The sequence below is a fragment of the Crinia signifera genome, chromosome 4 (assembly GCF_055691185.1).
Source record: "Crinia signifera chromosome 4, ASM5569118v1, whole genome shotgun sequence".
NCBI classification, from domain to species: domain Eukaryota; kingdom Metazoa; phylum Chordata; class Amphibia; order Anura; family Myobatrachidae; genus Crinia; species Crinia signifera.
Window position 1 is genome coordinate 3,541,398 of NC_139220.1, and position 17,641 is coordinate 3,559,038.

Below are 17,641 nucleotides of genomic sequence, written 5' to 3' on the forward strand. Positions count from 1 at the left end.
AATAATGCATTGGGGATTGTGACCGGTGACCTTGGCTGGGCCCTAATTGATAAGCCCAGGCCACTAGAGAGGCTGGTGTAGCGATACCCCGATACCAGTTGACAGACAAGCAGGTTCCATGCATTAGATAACCATCTCCCCACACTGCACGTGTTCCCCTGTTATATAAGACAATAACCTTTCTACAGCATCAGCTGCTTGGCAGCTGCAATAAAGATAAAGTCCATGATTTCTTTCATTTCAAGTTAATTATCAAAAGCCAGGTCAAACTCCAGCCGCTCGGGGTGCACACTGTCACCTGTCACCCAGGACTGCGGACGCTCCAGATGTAAGTAGCAGATTTTAACACATTGTTTTTAATTTTTTTTTAAAAAGACGCTTTTGTATTATTTATTGTAACACCTGCCACCACCCGTCCCCCCTCCTGCATCTGATTGGGGGGTGAAGAATTTGTTAGGAAGTTGGGGTATTAACTGGGGTGACGTACTTTCAGTATCACCCCAGTTACAATGAGGCTGAAGTATCAAGTGCTCACCTATAAAGGATTCTAAGAAGCAGTGACTGTGGTGAGGTGTAATCAGTGATGCGCCCCCTAGAGGGCAGCAGGAGAGTATACAATGTGTTATTAGCTCTGGGTACACTGAGCGATAAGGTTGGCAGATCCATCGGACCGGCATATCACTTATATCAGTGTGTACGCTCCTGCGGTCACATGCAATGACATGAGGTTCTGTACATCAAACCTTGCGCCATCGCTAGCAGTTTGGTTCCTATCGCGCAGTGTGTGCAGGAAACAAGATGTCGGAGCAGTTTATCATCACCTTAGTGCTACTCTCTAGAACAGAGATGAATGAAGGTTGTTCTAGTGTCTACAGGAGCAACAATATATCGCTCGCGTCTATACGATGTCAAATATTGTTTGGTTTTTAGGAAGATTGCAGTGTGTATATGCTCAATGTGACTGGTTCTGAGCTCAAGGGAAATCATAAGTAAAGTCAGAACGATTGGCACCAGCTCCAGTGTGTGCCCAGCTTAAGGCGGAGGCTCCAGTGTGTACCCAGCTTAAGGCGGAGGCTCCAGTGTGTACCCAGCTTAAGGCGGAGGCTCCAGTGTGTACCCAGCTTAAGGCGGCCGATCCAGTGTGTCCCCAGCTTAAGGCGGCTGCTCCAGTGTGTCCCCAGCTTAAGGCGGCCGCTCCAGTGTGTACCCAGCTTAAGGCGGCCGATCCAGTGTGTCCCCAGTTTAAGGCGGCCGCTCCAGTGTGTACCCAACTTAAGGCGGCCGCTCCAGTGTGTACCCAGCTTAAGGCAGCCGTTCCAGCGTGTACCCAGTTTAAGATAGGTACAGAAAGGGGTTAATTTGTTTACTTGCTTTACTGTCATCTACCATCCTCTTCAGGGTGACCTGCGCCACCTTAACCATAGAAGAGCCACATATTACACAGAACATGGGCTCAGGGGTCATGCTATTGTGATCTTAAGCCTCCTGGTGGCAGCATTGGGAAGGATCTTTGCAGAGTCCGAGAGGGGCACCTGAAGTCTGGGAGTCTCCCGGTCATCCCTGGAGAGTAGGTTAGTGCTCATAGTATCAGTATATGGACATGTAGCGGACAGACACATTCCCAGAACAACATTATATGAAGGGAAGAATATGACTTTGGGAAACATAGATGCAGCAACTAATAGGAAATATTGTTTATTTTAAGCAGTCCGATATTTATAGAGCGTTTAATCCAGAGTCAGTCTGATAATCTGAGATGAGTTCAGAGCCTTGTTTGGTTCTGAACTTGTGATAATTAGCTGCTCACTCTGTTAAACATAATTATCTGGCGTCAACCAGGCTCACACCCAGGACACAGATCACGCGCTGAAGCCGGGACTACCCCTTTCATACAAGGGTGGTGACTGGGTTATTCCAGGGCCATCACCCTTCACACTCGGGATCTCATCTCCAAGCGCTACAGTCCCTGGCCAAACAATTACACTTAGACGTGATCTGGGTCATCAAGACCTTTCGGATCTAAGCTGGGCCGTCTAACCAGGTGGTGAATCTGGCAAATAACCCTGCTAGACCCGGGAATCTCAACCTGGGTAGATCCTTTCAGACTTTAGCAAGACCCAGGTCGATGCACATTCACGTACAAAAATCTCAGGTTTTAGGCTTTAGCCTGAGAGGAGTATATAGGGATTACCATCGGGTCAGCCATTGTCTAGGTCGACACCATATGTTCGACAAAAGGTTGACTGGGTCAACAAAAGTAAAAAGTAATATGTCAGCATTGACACCAGAAAGGTGAAATGTCAACCTTGTCAAACATTTGGTGTCAACCTAGAGACTGACCGCCTAGACCCTGTCGACCCTTTGATACCCACCCCATGAATTAGGCCCACAGTTCCCTTGTACACTGGCATGGAGGCAGCAGGGCCCCAGTCTATAAGATCCGGACGTTTGGCCAACACCCTTTGTATAATACTGGCACTGACTGGTGGTGATTGGACAAATGATGGACCACAATGGGCAGAAGATCCCGCCCACGCAGAGCAATCACGGTCTTAGGGGCTAAGTTTACTACAGTTTGATTTTTGTAGGTGAGAGATGTTGCCCATAGCAACCAATCAGATTCCACGTATTATCGCTCTAGAACCTTCTAGAGAACTATAGCTACCATCTGAATGGTTGCTATGAGCAACGGCGCTCACTTATACAAACTCACACTTTAGTAAATGTACCCCTCAGTCTCTATAGGATTCGGTATGAAATCCCGACAGGGTCATAACACCGACAAGGACAAAATCAGACATTTAAAATCCCGACAAGGTCAAAATACCAACATATAGAATGTACAGGTGAAACAGTCAACATGAATTTCCGTCGACAGGTCGTGATGTCGACATGGGTTTTTTCACAGTTTTTTTACCCGAATGTCGACACAGTCGACATAGACACAGTTGGAAGTGAACCGCAGCCCCTCTTCCGGCACGGTGCCTCACTGCGCTCGGCACACTATTTTATTCTCCCGCCACGCCCTAGTGGATGGTAGGGCATTAAATACCGTCTGTCGGCACATGTTGGGTCAAAAAACAGTGAAAAAACCATCGACGGAAAGTCATGTGGACTGTTTCACCTGTACATTCTATATGTCGGTATTTTGACCTTGTCGGGATTTTAAATGTCGGGATATTTTCCTTGTTGGTGTTTTTAAAGGTCGGGATTTTGTCCTTGTCGGTATTATGACCCATTCGGGATTTTGACCCTGTCGGGATTTTGTCCTTGTCGGGATTTTGTCCTTGTCGGTATTATGCCCCATTCAGGATTTTGACCCTGTCGGGATTTTGACCCTGTCGGGATTTTGACTGCATCCCGTCTCTATATTGTATTACGTTGCTATTGATCCGCTCTGTCCTTGTGTTTTACAGAAGGGAGAATAAATCTCGAAGATAATGATGACACAACCGAAAGACCTGGCACAGAAGCGATGCCGTGTGTCCAAACTCAAGGTACGGAGCTGGGATACCCCCACAGAAACCCTAATGTGCCACACTATATACTCCTCATAGTGCTGGTGAGACTTATAACCTCAGATCCAGATGCCAGATTATATCACCGAGCAGCAACAGGCGAACTGACCACCACCAGCCTCCTGGGTGCTACAGAATTTACCCAGTGTGAATTCTATATGACCCCACATTAGGGCCCATCTGAATCCCATCTGTATTCTCTCAAATTTGCCCTAATATGTCCCCAAATACCCCTGTTTATCCAGAATTCTACCTGAATGCCCTTAATTGCCCCTGGTTTACCGCTGCATGAATCTATTTTCGCCATCGGACATGTTTGAATGACCCATTAATTACCCCAGAACCCCTCTACTTAAAGCACTTTACACCAACTGACCCCTAATGAAACCCCGCACTCTAGCCCTGGGGCACATATTGGGGGATGACAGCAATCAGGCGCACAGTGAGCTAGAAGATCTCACAGAGATCTGAATGAGACAATGGGAACGAGATCTGATTAAAGTCCTTGTGTGAAGTGTAGCGGAGGGTGAGAAGAAAGCACTGTACAGGGTGTGTTATCGCTACCGATGACTGGAGATTATATGACAGCACTAGTACTATATACTCTATAACACCTTGGCAGATCTACTTGTTTTTGTTAATTACGATAAGTGCACCAACATGAAAAAAATTGAATTACTTTTTGCCACAGGGGAAAAAAAAAAATACATTTCCCCACAGAAATAATAAAACATATTATCCAACACAGTAACACACTGTGCACAAAAGAAACACAAAATAAAACCACATTTGTCCCTGTAGAAAAAAAAAATCAAATAAAACCACATTGTTCACCACAGGAAAAAATAAAAGCACATTTGACCCCGCAGGAAATATACTGTACACAAATGTTCACCCTAGTGTATCGATCTACAGTATGTGCCATAGGGAGGATGGATGAGGGTGGCTACACTGCAGGACGTGTGTCATTTACTGGCGAATACATAGAACTTTCCTTGTAATTCCAGATTTTCCTCTTCTCCTTGTCCTTCGCCTACATCACCAAAGCCCTGGCCCTCATCTACTCTCGGAGTATGATCACTCAGATCGAAAGAAGGTTCAACATTCCCTCCTCGCTTGTTGGGGTGATTGACAGCAGCTTCGATATTGGTAATGTACTGTATACTGGCATTATTACTAATTACAGCAGTATGTGGCCAGGGAACGCCAAATTATAACAGTACTTGGGCCCTGGGTCAGAGAGGGGGCCCCTGAAGTACCCATCTCATACCCCTTACAGGACGTGATGGGAAACCAATCTGGCCGTAGTAACTTTACATTTTTGGGCACAGCTCACCATGCTATCAAATGCCTACAGAGGCAAAAACCACTCCCCCTACCCACCTAAACTCCGCCCCTGGACCACCTATGCACACCAGTCATGAACCAATGTGAATGTTTTCATATCAGTGCAGGACCTGGAGGCTGTGGTTCATACAGGGCCGGCTTTACCATTAGGCAGCTGCCTAGGATGCCGGGATCTGGGGGGGGGGGGCGTCACAGAGTCTGCCTATCACAAAAGTATACATGTCTATGATGAAGATGGCTTTGTTGTACTTGATTCAGGAGGCGAACGAGGAATGTCTAAGATGTCACCTCCACACTTTCAGGGGCTGGAAAGTGGGTATTGGTGGCAGTGTTTTTTTTTTTTTTTGGGGGGGGGTCAGTGGATTGAAATGTTGCCTAGGGTGCTGAGAAACCTTACACCGGCCCAGGGTTCATGCCGATGATCTGTAATCTGCTACAAGGGTTGCAGATACATAACCTGCTGTTTCCGCAGGCAGTGGTTATACAGTATACTGTACAGGATGGGATGCGCAGAGATTGGCTTTAGTAATATGTAGGGAATGAGACAATCACACAGTGAACCCTCGCTGGTTACATTACGGATCGCTCAGTATATTCTCTTCCTTCCTGTGTTATAGGAAACATATTGGTGATCACCATTGTCAGCTACTTTGGGGCAAAGCTACATCGTCCCCGAATGATAAGTATCGGGTGTCTGATGATGTTCCTGGGAAGCTGCATAACAGCGTTACCTCATTTCATCATGAAGCGGTAAGATAATTCCATATTCATTATTCACTGAGCAGATAATACAGAAATCCAGGATTCTCATTTACATCACAAAAAAACAGCTATTGCCTTAAAATTAGATGCAGAAATACATACAATGCACTATGGTAGTAGGCACTCCGGTAGTAGGCAGCATGCACTATACTAGGCACTCCGGTAGTAGGCAGCATGCACTATACTAGGCACTCCGGAAGTAGGCAGCATGCACTATACTAGGCACTCCGGTAGTAGGCAGCATGCACTATACTAGGCACTCCGGTAGTAGGCAGCATGCACTATACTAGGCACTCCGGTAGTAGGCAGCATGCACTATACTAGGCACTCCGGTAGTAGGCGGCATGCACTATACTAGGCACCATGGTAGTAGGCAGCATGCACTATACTAGGCACTCTGGTAGTAGGCAGCATGCACTATACTAGGCACTCCGGTAGTAGGCAGCATGCACTATACTAGGCACTCCGGCAGTAGGCAGCATGCACTATACTAGGCACCATGGTAGTAGGCAGCATGCACTATACTAGGCACTCCGGCAGTAGGCAGCATGCACTATACTAGGCACTCCGGTAGTAGGCAGCATGCACTATACTAGGCACTCCGGTAGTAGGCAGCATGCACTATACTAGGCACTCCGGTAGTAGGCAGCATGCACTATACTAGGCACTCCGGTAGTAGGCAGCATGCACTATACTAGGCATTTCGGTAGTAGGCAGCATGCACTATACTAGGCACTCCGGTAGTAGGCAGCATGCCCTGTACTAGGCACTCCGGTAGTAGGCAGCATGCACTATACTAGGCACTCCGGTAGTAGGCAGCATGCACTATACTAGGCACTCCGGTAGTAGGCAGCATGCACTATACTAGGCATTCCGGTAGTAGGCAGCATGCACTATACTAGGCACTCCGGCAGTAGGCAGCATGCACTATACTAGGCACTCCGGTAGTAGGCAGCATGCACTATACTAGGCACTCCGGTAGTAGGCAGCATGCACTATACTAGGCACTCCGGTAGTAGGCGGCATGCACTATACTAGGCACCATGGTAGTAGGCAGCATGCACTATACTAGGCACTCCGGCAGTAGGCAGCATGCACTATACTAGGCACCATGGTAGTAGGCAGCATGCACTATACTAGGCACTCCGGTAGTAGGCAGCATGCACTATACTAGGCACTCCGGTAGTAGGCAGCATGCTCTATACTAGGCACTCCGGTAGTAGGCAGCATGCACTATACTAGGCACTCCGGTAGTAGGCGGCATGCACTATACTAGGCACCATGGTAGTAGGCAGCATGCACTATACTAGGCACTCCGGTAGTAGGCAGCATGCACTATACTAGGCACTCCGGTAGTAGGCAGCATGCACTATACTAGGCACTCCGGCAGTAGGCAGCATGCACTATACTAGGCACCATGGTAGTAGGCAGCATGCACTATACTAGGCACTCCGGCAGTAGGCAGCATGCACTATACTAGGCACTCCGGTAGTAGGCAGCATGCACTATACTAGGCACTCCGGTAGTAGGCAGCATGCACTATACTAGGCACTCCGGTAGTAGGCAGCATGCACTATACTAGGCACTCCGGTAGTAGGCAGCATGCACTATACTAGGCATTCCGGTAGTAGGCAGCATGCACTATACTAGGCACTCCGGTAGTAGGCAGCATGCCCTGTACTAGGCACTCCGGTAGTAGGCAGCATGCACTATACTAGGCACTCCGGTAGTAGGTGCATGCACTATACTAGGCACTCCGGTAGTAGGCAGCATGCACTATACTAGGCATTCCGGTAGTAGGCAGCATGCACTATACTAGGCACTCCAGCAGTAGGCAGCATGCACTATACTAGGCACTCCGGTAGTAGGCAGCATGCACTATACTAGGCACTCCGGTAGTAGGCAGCATGCACTATACTAGGCACTCCGGTAGTAGGCGGCATGCACTATACTAGGCACCATGGTAGTAGGCAGCATGCACTATACTAGGCACTCCGGCAGTAGGCAGCATGCACTATACTAGGCACCATGGTAGTAGGCAGCATGCACTATACTAGGCACTCCGGCAGTAGTCAGCATGCACTATACTAGGCACTCCAGCAGTAGGCAGCATGCACTATACTAGGCACTCCGGTAGTAGGCAGCATGCACTATACTAGGCACTCCGGTAGTAGGCAGCATGCACTATACTAGGCACTCCGGTAGTAGGCGGCATGCACTATACTAGGCACACCGGTAGTAGGCAGCATGCACTACTAGGCACTATGGTAGTAGGCAGCATGCACTATACTAGGCACTCCGGTAGTAGGCAGCATGCACTATACTAGGCACTCCGGTAGTAGGCAGCATGCACTATACTAGGCACTCCGGTAGTAGGCAGCATGCACTATACTAGGCACTCCGGTAGTAGGCAGCATGCACTGTACTAGGCACTCCGGTAGTAGGCAGCATGCACTATACGAGGCACTCCGGTAGTAGGCAGCATGCACTATACTAGGCACTCCGGCAGTAGGCAGCATGCACTATACTAGGCACTCCGGCAGTAGGCAGCATGCACTGTACTAGGCACTCCGATAGTGGGCAGCATGCACTATACTAGGCAATCAGGTAGTAGGCAGTATGTACTATATTAGGCACTTTGGTGGTAGGCAGCATGCCCTATACTAGGCACTCCGGTAGTAGGCAGCATGCACTATACTAGGCACTCCGGTAGTAGGCAGCATGCACTATACTAGGCACTCCGGTAGTAGGCAGCATGCACTATACTAGGTACTCCGGTAGTAGGCAGCATGCACTATACTAGGTACTCCGGTAGTAGGCAGCATGCACTATACTAGGCATTCCGGTAGTAGGCAGCATGCACTATACTAGGCACTCCGGTAGTAGGCAGCATGCACTATACTAGGTACTCCGGTAGTAGGCAGCATGCACTATACTAGGCACTCCGGTAGTAGGCAGCATGATCTATACTAGGCACTCAGGTAGTAGGCAGCATGTACTATACTAGGCACTCCGGTAGTAGGCAGCATGCACTATACTAGGCACTCTGGTAGTAGGCAGCATGCACTATACTAGGCACTCCGGTAGTAGGCAGCATGCACTATACTAGGCACTCTGGTAGTAGGTAGCATGCACTATACTAGGTACTCCGGTAGTAGGCAGCATGCACTATACTAGGTACTCCGGTAGTAGGCAGCATGCACTATACTAGACACTATACTAGGCACTCCGGTAGTAGGCAGCATGCCCTATACTAGGCACTCCGGTAGTAGGCAGCATGCACTATACTTGGCACTCCGGTAGTAGGCAGCATGCACTATACTAGGCACACCGGTAGTAGGAAGCGTGCACTATACTAAGCACTATACTAGGCACTCCGGTAGTAGGCAGCATGCACTATACTAGGCACACCGGTAGTAGGCAGCATGCACTATACTAGGCACTATACTAGGCACTCCGGTAGTAGGCAGCATGCACTATACTAGGCACTCCGGTAGTAGGCAGCATGCACTATACTAGGCACTCCGGTAGTAGGCAGCATGCACTATACTAGGCACTCCGGTAGTAGGCAGCATGCACTATACTAGGCTTTACGGTAGTAGGCAGCATGTACTATACTTGGCACTCTGGTAGTAGGCAGCATGCACTATACTAGGCACTCCGGTAGTAGGCAGCATGCACTATACTAGGCACTCTGGTAGTAGGTAGCATGCACTATACTAGGTACTCCGGTAGTAGGCAGCATGCACTATACTAGGTACTCCGGTAGTAGGCAGCATGCACTATACTAGACACTATACTAGGCACTCCGGTAGTAGGCAGCATGCCCTATGCTAGGCACTCCGGTAGTAGGCAGCATGCACTATACTAGGCACACCGGTAGTAGGCAGCATGCACTATACTAGGCACTATACTAGGCACTCCGGTAGTAGGCAGTATGCACTATACTTGGCACTCCGGTAGTAGGCAGCATGCACTATACTAGGCACACCGGTAGTAGGAAGCATGCACTATACTAAGCACTATACTAGGCACTCCGGTAGTAGGCAGCATGCACTATACTAGGCACACCGGTAGTAGGCAGCATGCACTATACTAGGCACTATACTAGGCACTCCGGTAGTTGGCAGCATGCACTATACTAGGCACTCCGGTAGTAGGCAGCATGCACTATACTAGGCACTCCGGTAGTAGGCAGCATGCACTATACTAGGCACTCCGGTAGTAGGCAGCATGCACTATACTAGGCTTTACGGTAGTAGGCAGCATGTACTATACTCGGCACTCCGGTAGAAGGCAGCATGCACTATACTGGGCACTCCGGTAGTAGGCAGCATGCACTATACTAGGCACTCCGGTAGTAGGCAGCATGCACTATACTAGGCACTCCGGTAGTAGGCAGCATGCACTATACTAGGCTTTACGGTAGTAGGCAACATGCACTATACTAGGCACTCCGGTAGAAGGCAGCATGCACTATACTAGGCACTCCGGTAGTAGGCAGCATGCACTATACTAGGCACTCTGGTAGTAGGCAGCATGCACTATACTAGGTACTCTGGTAGTAGGCAGCATGCACTATACTAGGCAATATGGTAGTAGGCAGCATGCACTATACTAGGCACTTCGGTAGTAGGCAGCATGCACTATACTAGGCACTCCGGTAGTAGGCAGCATGCACTATACTAGGCACTCCGGTACTAGGCAGCATGTACTATACTCGGCACTACGGTAGTAGGCAACATGCACTATACTAGGCACTCCGGTAGTAGGCAGCATGCACTATTCTAGGCACTCCGGTAGTAGGCAGCATGCACTATACTAGGTACTCCGGTAGTAGGCAGCATGCACTATACTAGGCAATCCGGTAGTAGGCAGCATGCACTATACTAGGCACACCGGTAGTAGCCAGCATGCACTATACTAGGCACTATGGTAGTAGGCAGCATGCCCTATACTAGGCACTCTGGTAGTAGGCAGCATGCACTATACTAGGCACTCCGGTAGTAGGCAGCATGTACTATACTCGGCACTACGGTAGTAGGCAGCATGCACTTTACTAGGCACTCCGGTAGTAGGCAGCATGTACTATACTCGGCACTACGGTAGTATGCAGCATGCACTATACTAGTACTCCGGTAGTAGGCAGCATGCACTATACTAGGCACTCCGGTAGTAGGTAGCATGCACTATACTAGGCACTATGGTAGTAGGCAGCATGTACTATACTAGGTACTCCGGTAGTAGGCAGCATGTACTATACTCTGCACTACGGTAGTATGCAGCATGCACTATACTAGGTACTCCGGTAGTAGGCAGCATGCACTATACTAGGCACTCCGGTAGTAGGCAGCATGTACTATACTCGGCACTACGGTAGTATGCAGCATGCACTATACTAGGCACTCCGGTAGTAGGCAGCATGCACTATACTAGGTACTCCGGTAGTAGGCAGCATGCACTATACTAGGTACTCCGGTAGTAGGCAGCATGGCCTGTACTAGGCACTCCGGTAGTAGGTAGCATGCACTATACTAGGCACTCCGGTAGTAGGCAGCATGCACTATACTAGGCACTCCGGTAGTAGGTAGCATGCACTATACTAGGTACTCCGGTAGTAGGCAGCATGCCCTATACTAGGCACTCCGGTAGTAGGTAGCATGGACTGTACTAGGCACTCCGGAAGTAGGCAGCATGTACTATACTCGGCACTCCGGTAGTAGGCAGCATGCACTATACTAGGCACTCCGGTAGTAGGTAGCATGCACTATACTAGGTACTCCGGTAGTAGGCAGCATGCCCTATACTAGGCACTCCGGTAGTAGGTAGCATGGACTGTACTAGGCACTCCGGAAGTAGGCCATATATGGGCTGTTGACCTGGAGTAGCTGGCCCTGGTGTGGGATGTGATTGAGCAGCCGCAGCATTCACACTAAAGAACGCTCAATCTGTTGAATACTGCAGGTGACCAAATCAGTTAAGGTGCCCATACACGCACCGATTTTCCCGTTGCGATGCTATGCGATGAGATGCGCGCTCCCGCGGCATCTCATCGCACAGTACAAAAAGTATGTGCTGCACATACATTTTGTACTTTCTTTAGAACGCATCGCATGCACAGCGCATGCAATGCGATGCGATTTAGCACAAAACGCACGCCAGAATCGGTGCGTGTATGGGCACCTTTAGTAATAGATGATTGTTATCTTATTGCCATTGAGCAAAGCCTATTGGGACGCTCCTGCTGTACCGAAACGTGATGTTATTGTCCTTACTACACAGCTACCAGTATGAGAGAGCCATGGTGCCCACATTACAGAACCTGACGTCCCACGCCTCCCACGCTCACTTGTGTTTGGCAGATCAGAGCCACGCCAGGGACCCAGAGTTCTCAGAAGGTGAATTTTATACTTTTGTATTTACCATGTATCTGTTCTTCCCCAGCCCTGGTGGGCAGCGTGATGCTCTGCAGAATATACCGCTAGTCACACATCCGTACACTGGTAACAGGTCACACAGCTGTACACTAGTAACCGGTCACACTGCCGTATACTAGTAACCGATCACACTGCCGTACACTAGTAACCGGTCACACTGCCGTACACTAATAACCGATCAAACTGCCGTACACTAGTAACCGGTCACACTGCCGTACACTAGTAACCGGTCACACAGCCGTATACCAGTAACCGGTCACACAGCCGTACACTAGTAACCGATCACACTGCCGTACACTAGTAACCGGTCACACAGCCGTACACTAGTAACCGGTCACACAGCCGTACACTAGTAACCGGTCACACTGCCGTACACTAGTAACCGGTCACACTGCCGTACACTAGTAACCGGTCACACTGCCGTACTCTAGTAACCGGTCACACTGCCGTACACTAGTAACCGGTCACACAGCCGTACACTAGTAACCGGTCACACTGCCGTACACTAGTAACCGGTCACACTGCCGTACACTAGTAACCGGTCACACTGCAGTACACTAGTAACCGGTCACACTGCCGTACACTAGTAACCGGTCACACTGCCGTACTCTAGTAACCGGTCACAATGCCGTACACTAGTAACCGGTCACATAGCCGTACACTAGTAACCGGTCACACAGCCGTACACTAGTAACCAATCACACTGCCGTACACTAGTAACCGGTCACACTGCCGTACACTAGTAACCGATCAAACTGCCGTACACTAGTAACCGATCACACTGCCGTACACTAGTAACCGGTCACACAGCCGTACACTAGTAACCGGTCACACTGCCGTACACTAGTAACCGGTCACACTGCCGTACACTAGTAACCGGTCACACTGCCGTACTCTAGTAACCGGTCACACTGCCGTACACTAGTAACCGGTCACACAGCCGTACACTAGTAACCGGTCACACTGCCGTACACTAGTAACCGGTGACACTGCCGTACACTAGTAACCGGTGACACTGCCGTACACTAGTAACCGGTGACACTGCCGTACACTAGTAACCGGTCACACTGCCGTACACTAGTAACCGGTCACACTGCCGTACACTAGTAACCGGTCACACTGCCGTACACTGGTAACGGGTCACACAGCCGTACACTAGTAACCGATCACACTGCCGTACACTAGTAACCGGTCACACTGCCGTACACTGGTAACGGGTCACACAGCCGTACACTGGTAACCGGTCACACTGCCGTACACTAGTAACCGGTCACACAGCCATACACTACTACTGGTGATGTCATTATGGGAACTATAGCATTTTTCAAGCAGAATTTTGACAAGTGGAATCAGTGAATACATGGTGACTGGGATTTGGGCCTCATTCAGAGGTGTATGCATACAGAATGATTTGCGCACTCAGTACTTCAGCAGCGGATAAATGATCAGTCTGTTTTGGACACTGGAGATAAAGAGGCTGGATCGGTGTAACCTGGAGATATCCCTGGGATTGTCATTCTCTCAGGGCATGGGGGTGGGGGGTGGGGGGGGATGGGGTGGGTTACCACATGGGACTACACACACATCTGCATCTAAATTCCATAGACAATATTGTCGGATTTTCCTTTTCATCTCAGTTGGTTGCGAGAAGTATGATATTGGTCATAGTGGTCATTTCAAGCGATGGTGCAGTCAGTCTCCTTGTTTTGTGTCTAGCACATAACCACTGAGCCACCTCTCTCCCTGAACAGAATGCGCAGCGGGATCCTCCGAGTCCTTGATGTGGATATTTGTCCTCGCTGGGAATATTCTGCAAGGGATGGGAGAGACCCCTATTGAGCCCCTCGGACTGTCGTACATCGATGACTTCGCCAAAGTGGAAAATTCCCCGTTTTACATTGGTAACTAATAAATATAAAAACTTAATGCGCTTGTACCGGAAAGACATTGCAAACATTGCGCAGCCTTATATTCCGCGAACTGTGAAAAGAGATAGTTGTGGGGTAATTGTCGCCATCTTCAGATGATATTAGTTGCCGATACTATGCTCCAGTCCATCCAGTGAGGAGTTCCGCAAGGCACCCAGTGGCCCTCCTCCTGCGCATGTGCTAAGTCACCCATGTGCACCTACCATTATGTGATGGGGCTCATGACACGTTTACGTACCATATATAAATGCATTGCGATAACGAGTGTCAGCTCTGTGGCCTAATCTGTATAGGAGGCAGCTACTGTCAGTGTACCAGGAGATATAACCTTGTGTCTTACTTCTCTTCTCTCCTTCAGGAATTATACAAACTCTGTCCGTGGGTGGCCCTCTCCTGGGATCGCTCATGGCCGCCTTCTTCGCAAAGCTTTATGTTGACGTCGGTTTTGTAAATCTGGGTAAGTCTCCATACATCCAATCCTGAGATTATTATTACCATCCTTTATATATATGGTGCCACAAGGGGAAGTGAGGGCAGAGGGCCCTGCATGTGAGACAGTAGGTGCGAGTGGTGTGGACGTGGGACTGGTGGAACAGGGAGTGGGGGAAGTATCAGGAGGGGGCACACATGAAAAGTCCGACATGGTGCGTCTCCCTGATTGCATGCACGGTCGCTTGCAGGAGATATTGAGGTGGCGGCCATGGGCGTTCCTGGGCAGTGACTGGAAGATGCCCTCATGTGTTTGCAATAAAAGGCTGCAGCAGCCTCCTTGGAATCAGGCCCATACTGAGCAGATGGGTTGTTAGTCAGCGCTTGAAGCATTAAGGGCTGGGGGAGGGTGTGGTCAGGCAGCGGAGCAGTAATAATAACTGGCGTTACCTATGTGGCTGCAATAGGATGTACCAGCAGAATGGGAGATGGAGGGTAGTCCACATTACACATGTACCGTTCCATGTTACTGAAATACGAACATACCCAAACTTAGGGTTTGCAAGTCTAATTGAGTTTCATTCACTTTGGGGATCAGAGCAAAACCGAGTCCCGGATCGGGTCTGTTGCCAGCTGGAATTTTAAAACTGAATTGGGGATTGGGGAGAGGTGCAGGTCACCAGAAAGGAGGAGAGGTGCAAGTCACCAGAAAGGAGGAGAGGTGCAGGTCACCAGAGAGGAAGAGAGGTGAAGGTCACTAGAGAGGAAGGGAGGTGCAGGTCACAGAGAGGAGGAGACGTGGTCACCAGAGAGGAGGAGGAGAGGTGCAGGTCACAGAGAGGAGAGGTGCAGGTCACCAGAAAGGAGGAGAGGTGCAGGTCACCAGAGAGGAGGAGAGGTGCAGGTCACAGAGAGGGGGAGACGTGGTCACCAGAGAGGAAGAGAGGTGCAGGTCACAGAGAGGAGGAGACGTGGTCACCAGAGAGGAGGAGGAGAGGTGCAGGTCACAGAGAGGAGAGGTGCAGGTCACAGAGAGGAGGAGACGTGGACACCAGAGAGGAGGAGGAGAGGTGCAGGTCACCAGAGAGGAAGAGAGGTGAAGGTCACTAGAGAGGAAGAGAGGTGCAGGTCACAGAGAGGAGGAGACGTGGTCACCAGAGAGGAGGAGGAGAGGTGCAGGTCACCAGAGAGGAGAGGTGCAGGTCACAGAGAGGAGGAGACGTGGACACCAGAGAGGAGGAGGAGAGGTGCAGGTCACCAGAAAGGAGGAGAGGTGCAGGTCACCAGAAAGGAGGAGAGGTGCAGGTCACCAGAGAGGAAGAGAGGTGAAGGTCACTAGAGAGGAAGAGAGGTGCAGGTCACAGAGAGGAGGAGACGTGGTCACCAGAGAGGAGGAGGAGAGGTGCAGGTCACCAGAGAGGAGAGGTGCAGGTCACAGAGAGGAGGAGACGTGGACACCAGAGAGGAGAAGGAGAGGTGCAGGTCACCAGAGAGGTGGTCACAAGAGAGGAAGAGAGGTGCAGATCACCAGAGAGGAGGAGAGGTGCAGGTCACCAGAGAGGAGGAGAGGTTCAGGTCACCAGAGAGGAGGAGAGGTGCATGTCACAAGCAGTGTGTGGAGGGGTGCAGGTCACCAGAGAAGAAGAGAGGTGGTCACCAGAGAGGAGGAGAGGTCCAGGTCACTGGAAAGTGTGTGGCGAGGGCAGCGCATCCGGAGATAGCTCTGGGGTCCGGTCAGCCATCATACATGTATGTTTCTATGATCTTGTCTCCATTATAATTATTCTCACTCTCTACCTTTATCTCTGCAGATGAGGTTACTATAAGTATGACAGACACGCGCTGGGTGGGTGCCTGGTGGATTGGATTTCTGGCCAGTGGGGTCCTAAATCTGTTGGCCGCCATCCCCTTCTGCTTTCTCCCCAGGACGCTGCCCAGGGAGGGCCAGGAGGACCAGCCGGAACTGAGAGAGATGCTGCGGCCTCAGGCAGGAGATAACAAAGAGGGGGATGCTGGGAATCCAGACTTCTCTGTGCAAGGTACGTGCAAGCTGTGCCATCATCTCCGGGTACCCAGGATACAGGGCACGGGGCCACTTTACACAGGTAATATCGGCAATACACCGGCATTGCCCTGATTTTCCACTGCAGCTGGGGCAACAATTAAAGTATTCCCTCTACACTGCTCACCGCTGGAGAACGCCCCCATCCCCATGGCTACAGTGAGACACCAGGCCCCATCCCTTACCACATCCCCATGGCTACAGTGAGACACCAGGCCCCATCCCTTACCACATCCCCATGGCTACAGTGAGACACCAGGCCCCATCCCTTACCACATCCCCATGGCTACAGTGAGACACCAGGCCCCATCCCTTACCACATCCCCATGGCTACAGTGAGACACCAGGCCCCATTCCTTACCACATTCCCATGGCTACAGTAAGACACCAGGCCCCATTCCTTACCACATCCCCATGGCTACAGTGAGACACCAGGCCCCATCCCTTACCACATTCCCATGGCTACAGTGAGACACCAGGCCCCATCCCTTACCACATTCCCATGGCTACAGTGAGACACCAGGCCCCATCCCTTACCACATTCCCATGGCTACAGTGAGACACCAGGCCCCATCCCTTACCACATTCCCATGGCTACAGTGAGACACCAGGCCCCATCCCTTACCACATCCCCATCGCTACAGTGAGGCACCAAACCCCATACCGGTATGAAAATCCAGCAACCACAGCATAAACCTACATAGTTATAAAAGGTTGACGGGGTGTGGAGTGCTCATTGTAGCACCTGTCATAACCCATGCTGCACCTCTTTCCTTCCTGAGCCTGAATTAGGGCTATGGGATAATTATCTGGTCTTGAATCTCAAAACACAATTCTTGGGTGTTTACACAAGATTCTTGTTTTTTAGATCCAAGACCAGAACTTGGTGGGATGACCTGGGGCCAGATTCTCTAAGCTTCAAAAGTGATAAAATGGAGAGTGATAAACAGCCAGCCAATCAGTGCCTGTCTGACATTTTTTCAAACACAGTCCGTGACATGACAGACAGGAGCTGATTGGCTGGCTGTTTATCACTCCATTTTATCACTTTTGAAGCTCAGAGAATCTGGCCCCTGGGCTGATTTGCCGTTTGACCCAAACCCCAAAGATCAGTGAACCCCCTCATCTGTAATACAATGTGGACACTAAACTCTGTCT

General features: G+C 50.0%; 1 protein-coding gene across 4 annotated transcripts in view; it reads left to right on the forward strand.

The window, feature by feature from the left end:
- Nucleotides 1-203: 203 nt before the first annotated feature.
- LOC146073560 (solute carrier organic anion transporter family member 1A2-like) overlaps nucleotides 204-17,641 on the forward strand; it is a 39,033-nt gene continuing 21,595 nt past the window's right edge. Inside the window, exons 1-9 of one of the 4 annotated variants that reach the window (XM_083180761.1) lie at nucleotides 273-328; nucleotides 1,399-1,571; nucleotides 3,417-3,497; nucleotides 4,526-4,667; nucleotides 5,483-5,615; nucleotides 11,910-12,025; nucleotides 13,816-13,965; nucleotides 14,351-14,449; nucleotides 16,233-16,460. In XM_083180761.1, the coding sequence (XP_083036887.1) occupies nucleotides 3,441-3,497; nucleotides 4,526-4,667; nucleotides 5,483-5,615; nucleotides 11,910-12,025; nucleotides 13,816-13,965; nucleotides 14,351-14,449; nucleotides 16,233-16,460 (925 nt within the window). In that variant the 5' untranslated portion in view covers nucleotides 273-328; nucleotides 1,399-1,571; nucleotides 3,417-3,440. Of the gene's footprint in view, nucleotides 329-1,398; nucleotides 1,572-3,416; nucleotides 3,498-4,525; nucleotides 4,668-5,482; nucleotides 5,616-11,909; nucleotides 12,026-13,815; nucleotides 13,966-14,350; nucleotides 14,450-16,232; nucleotides 16,461-17,641 lie in introns of all 4 variants that reach the window. The other 3 variants (XM_083180760.1, XM_083180762.1, XM_083180763.1) reach the window with 3 other exon arrangements.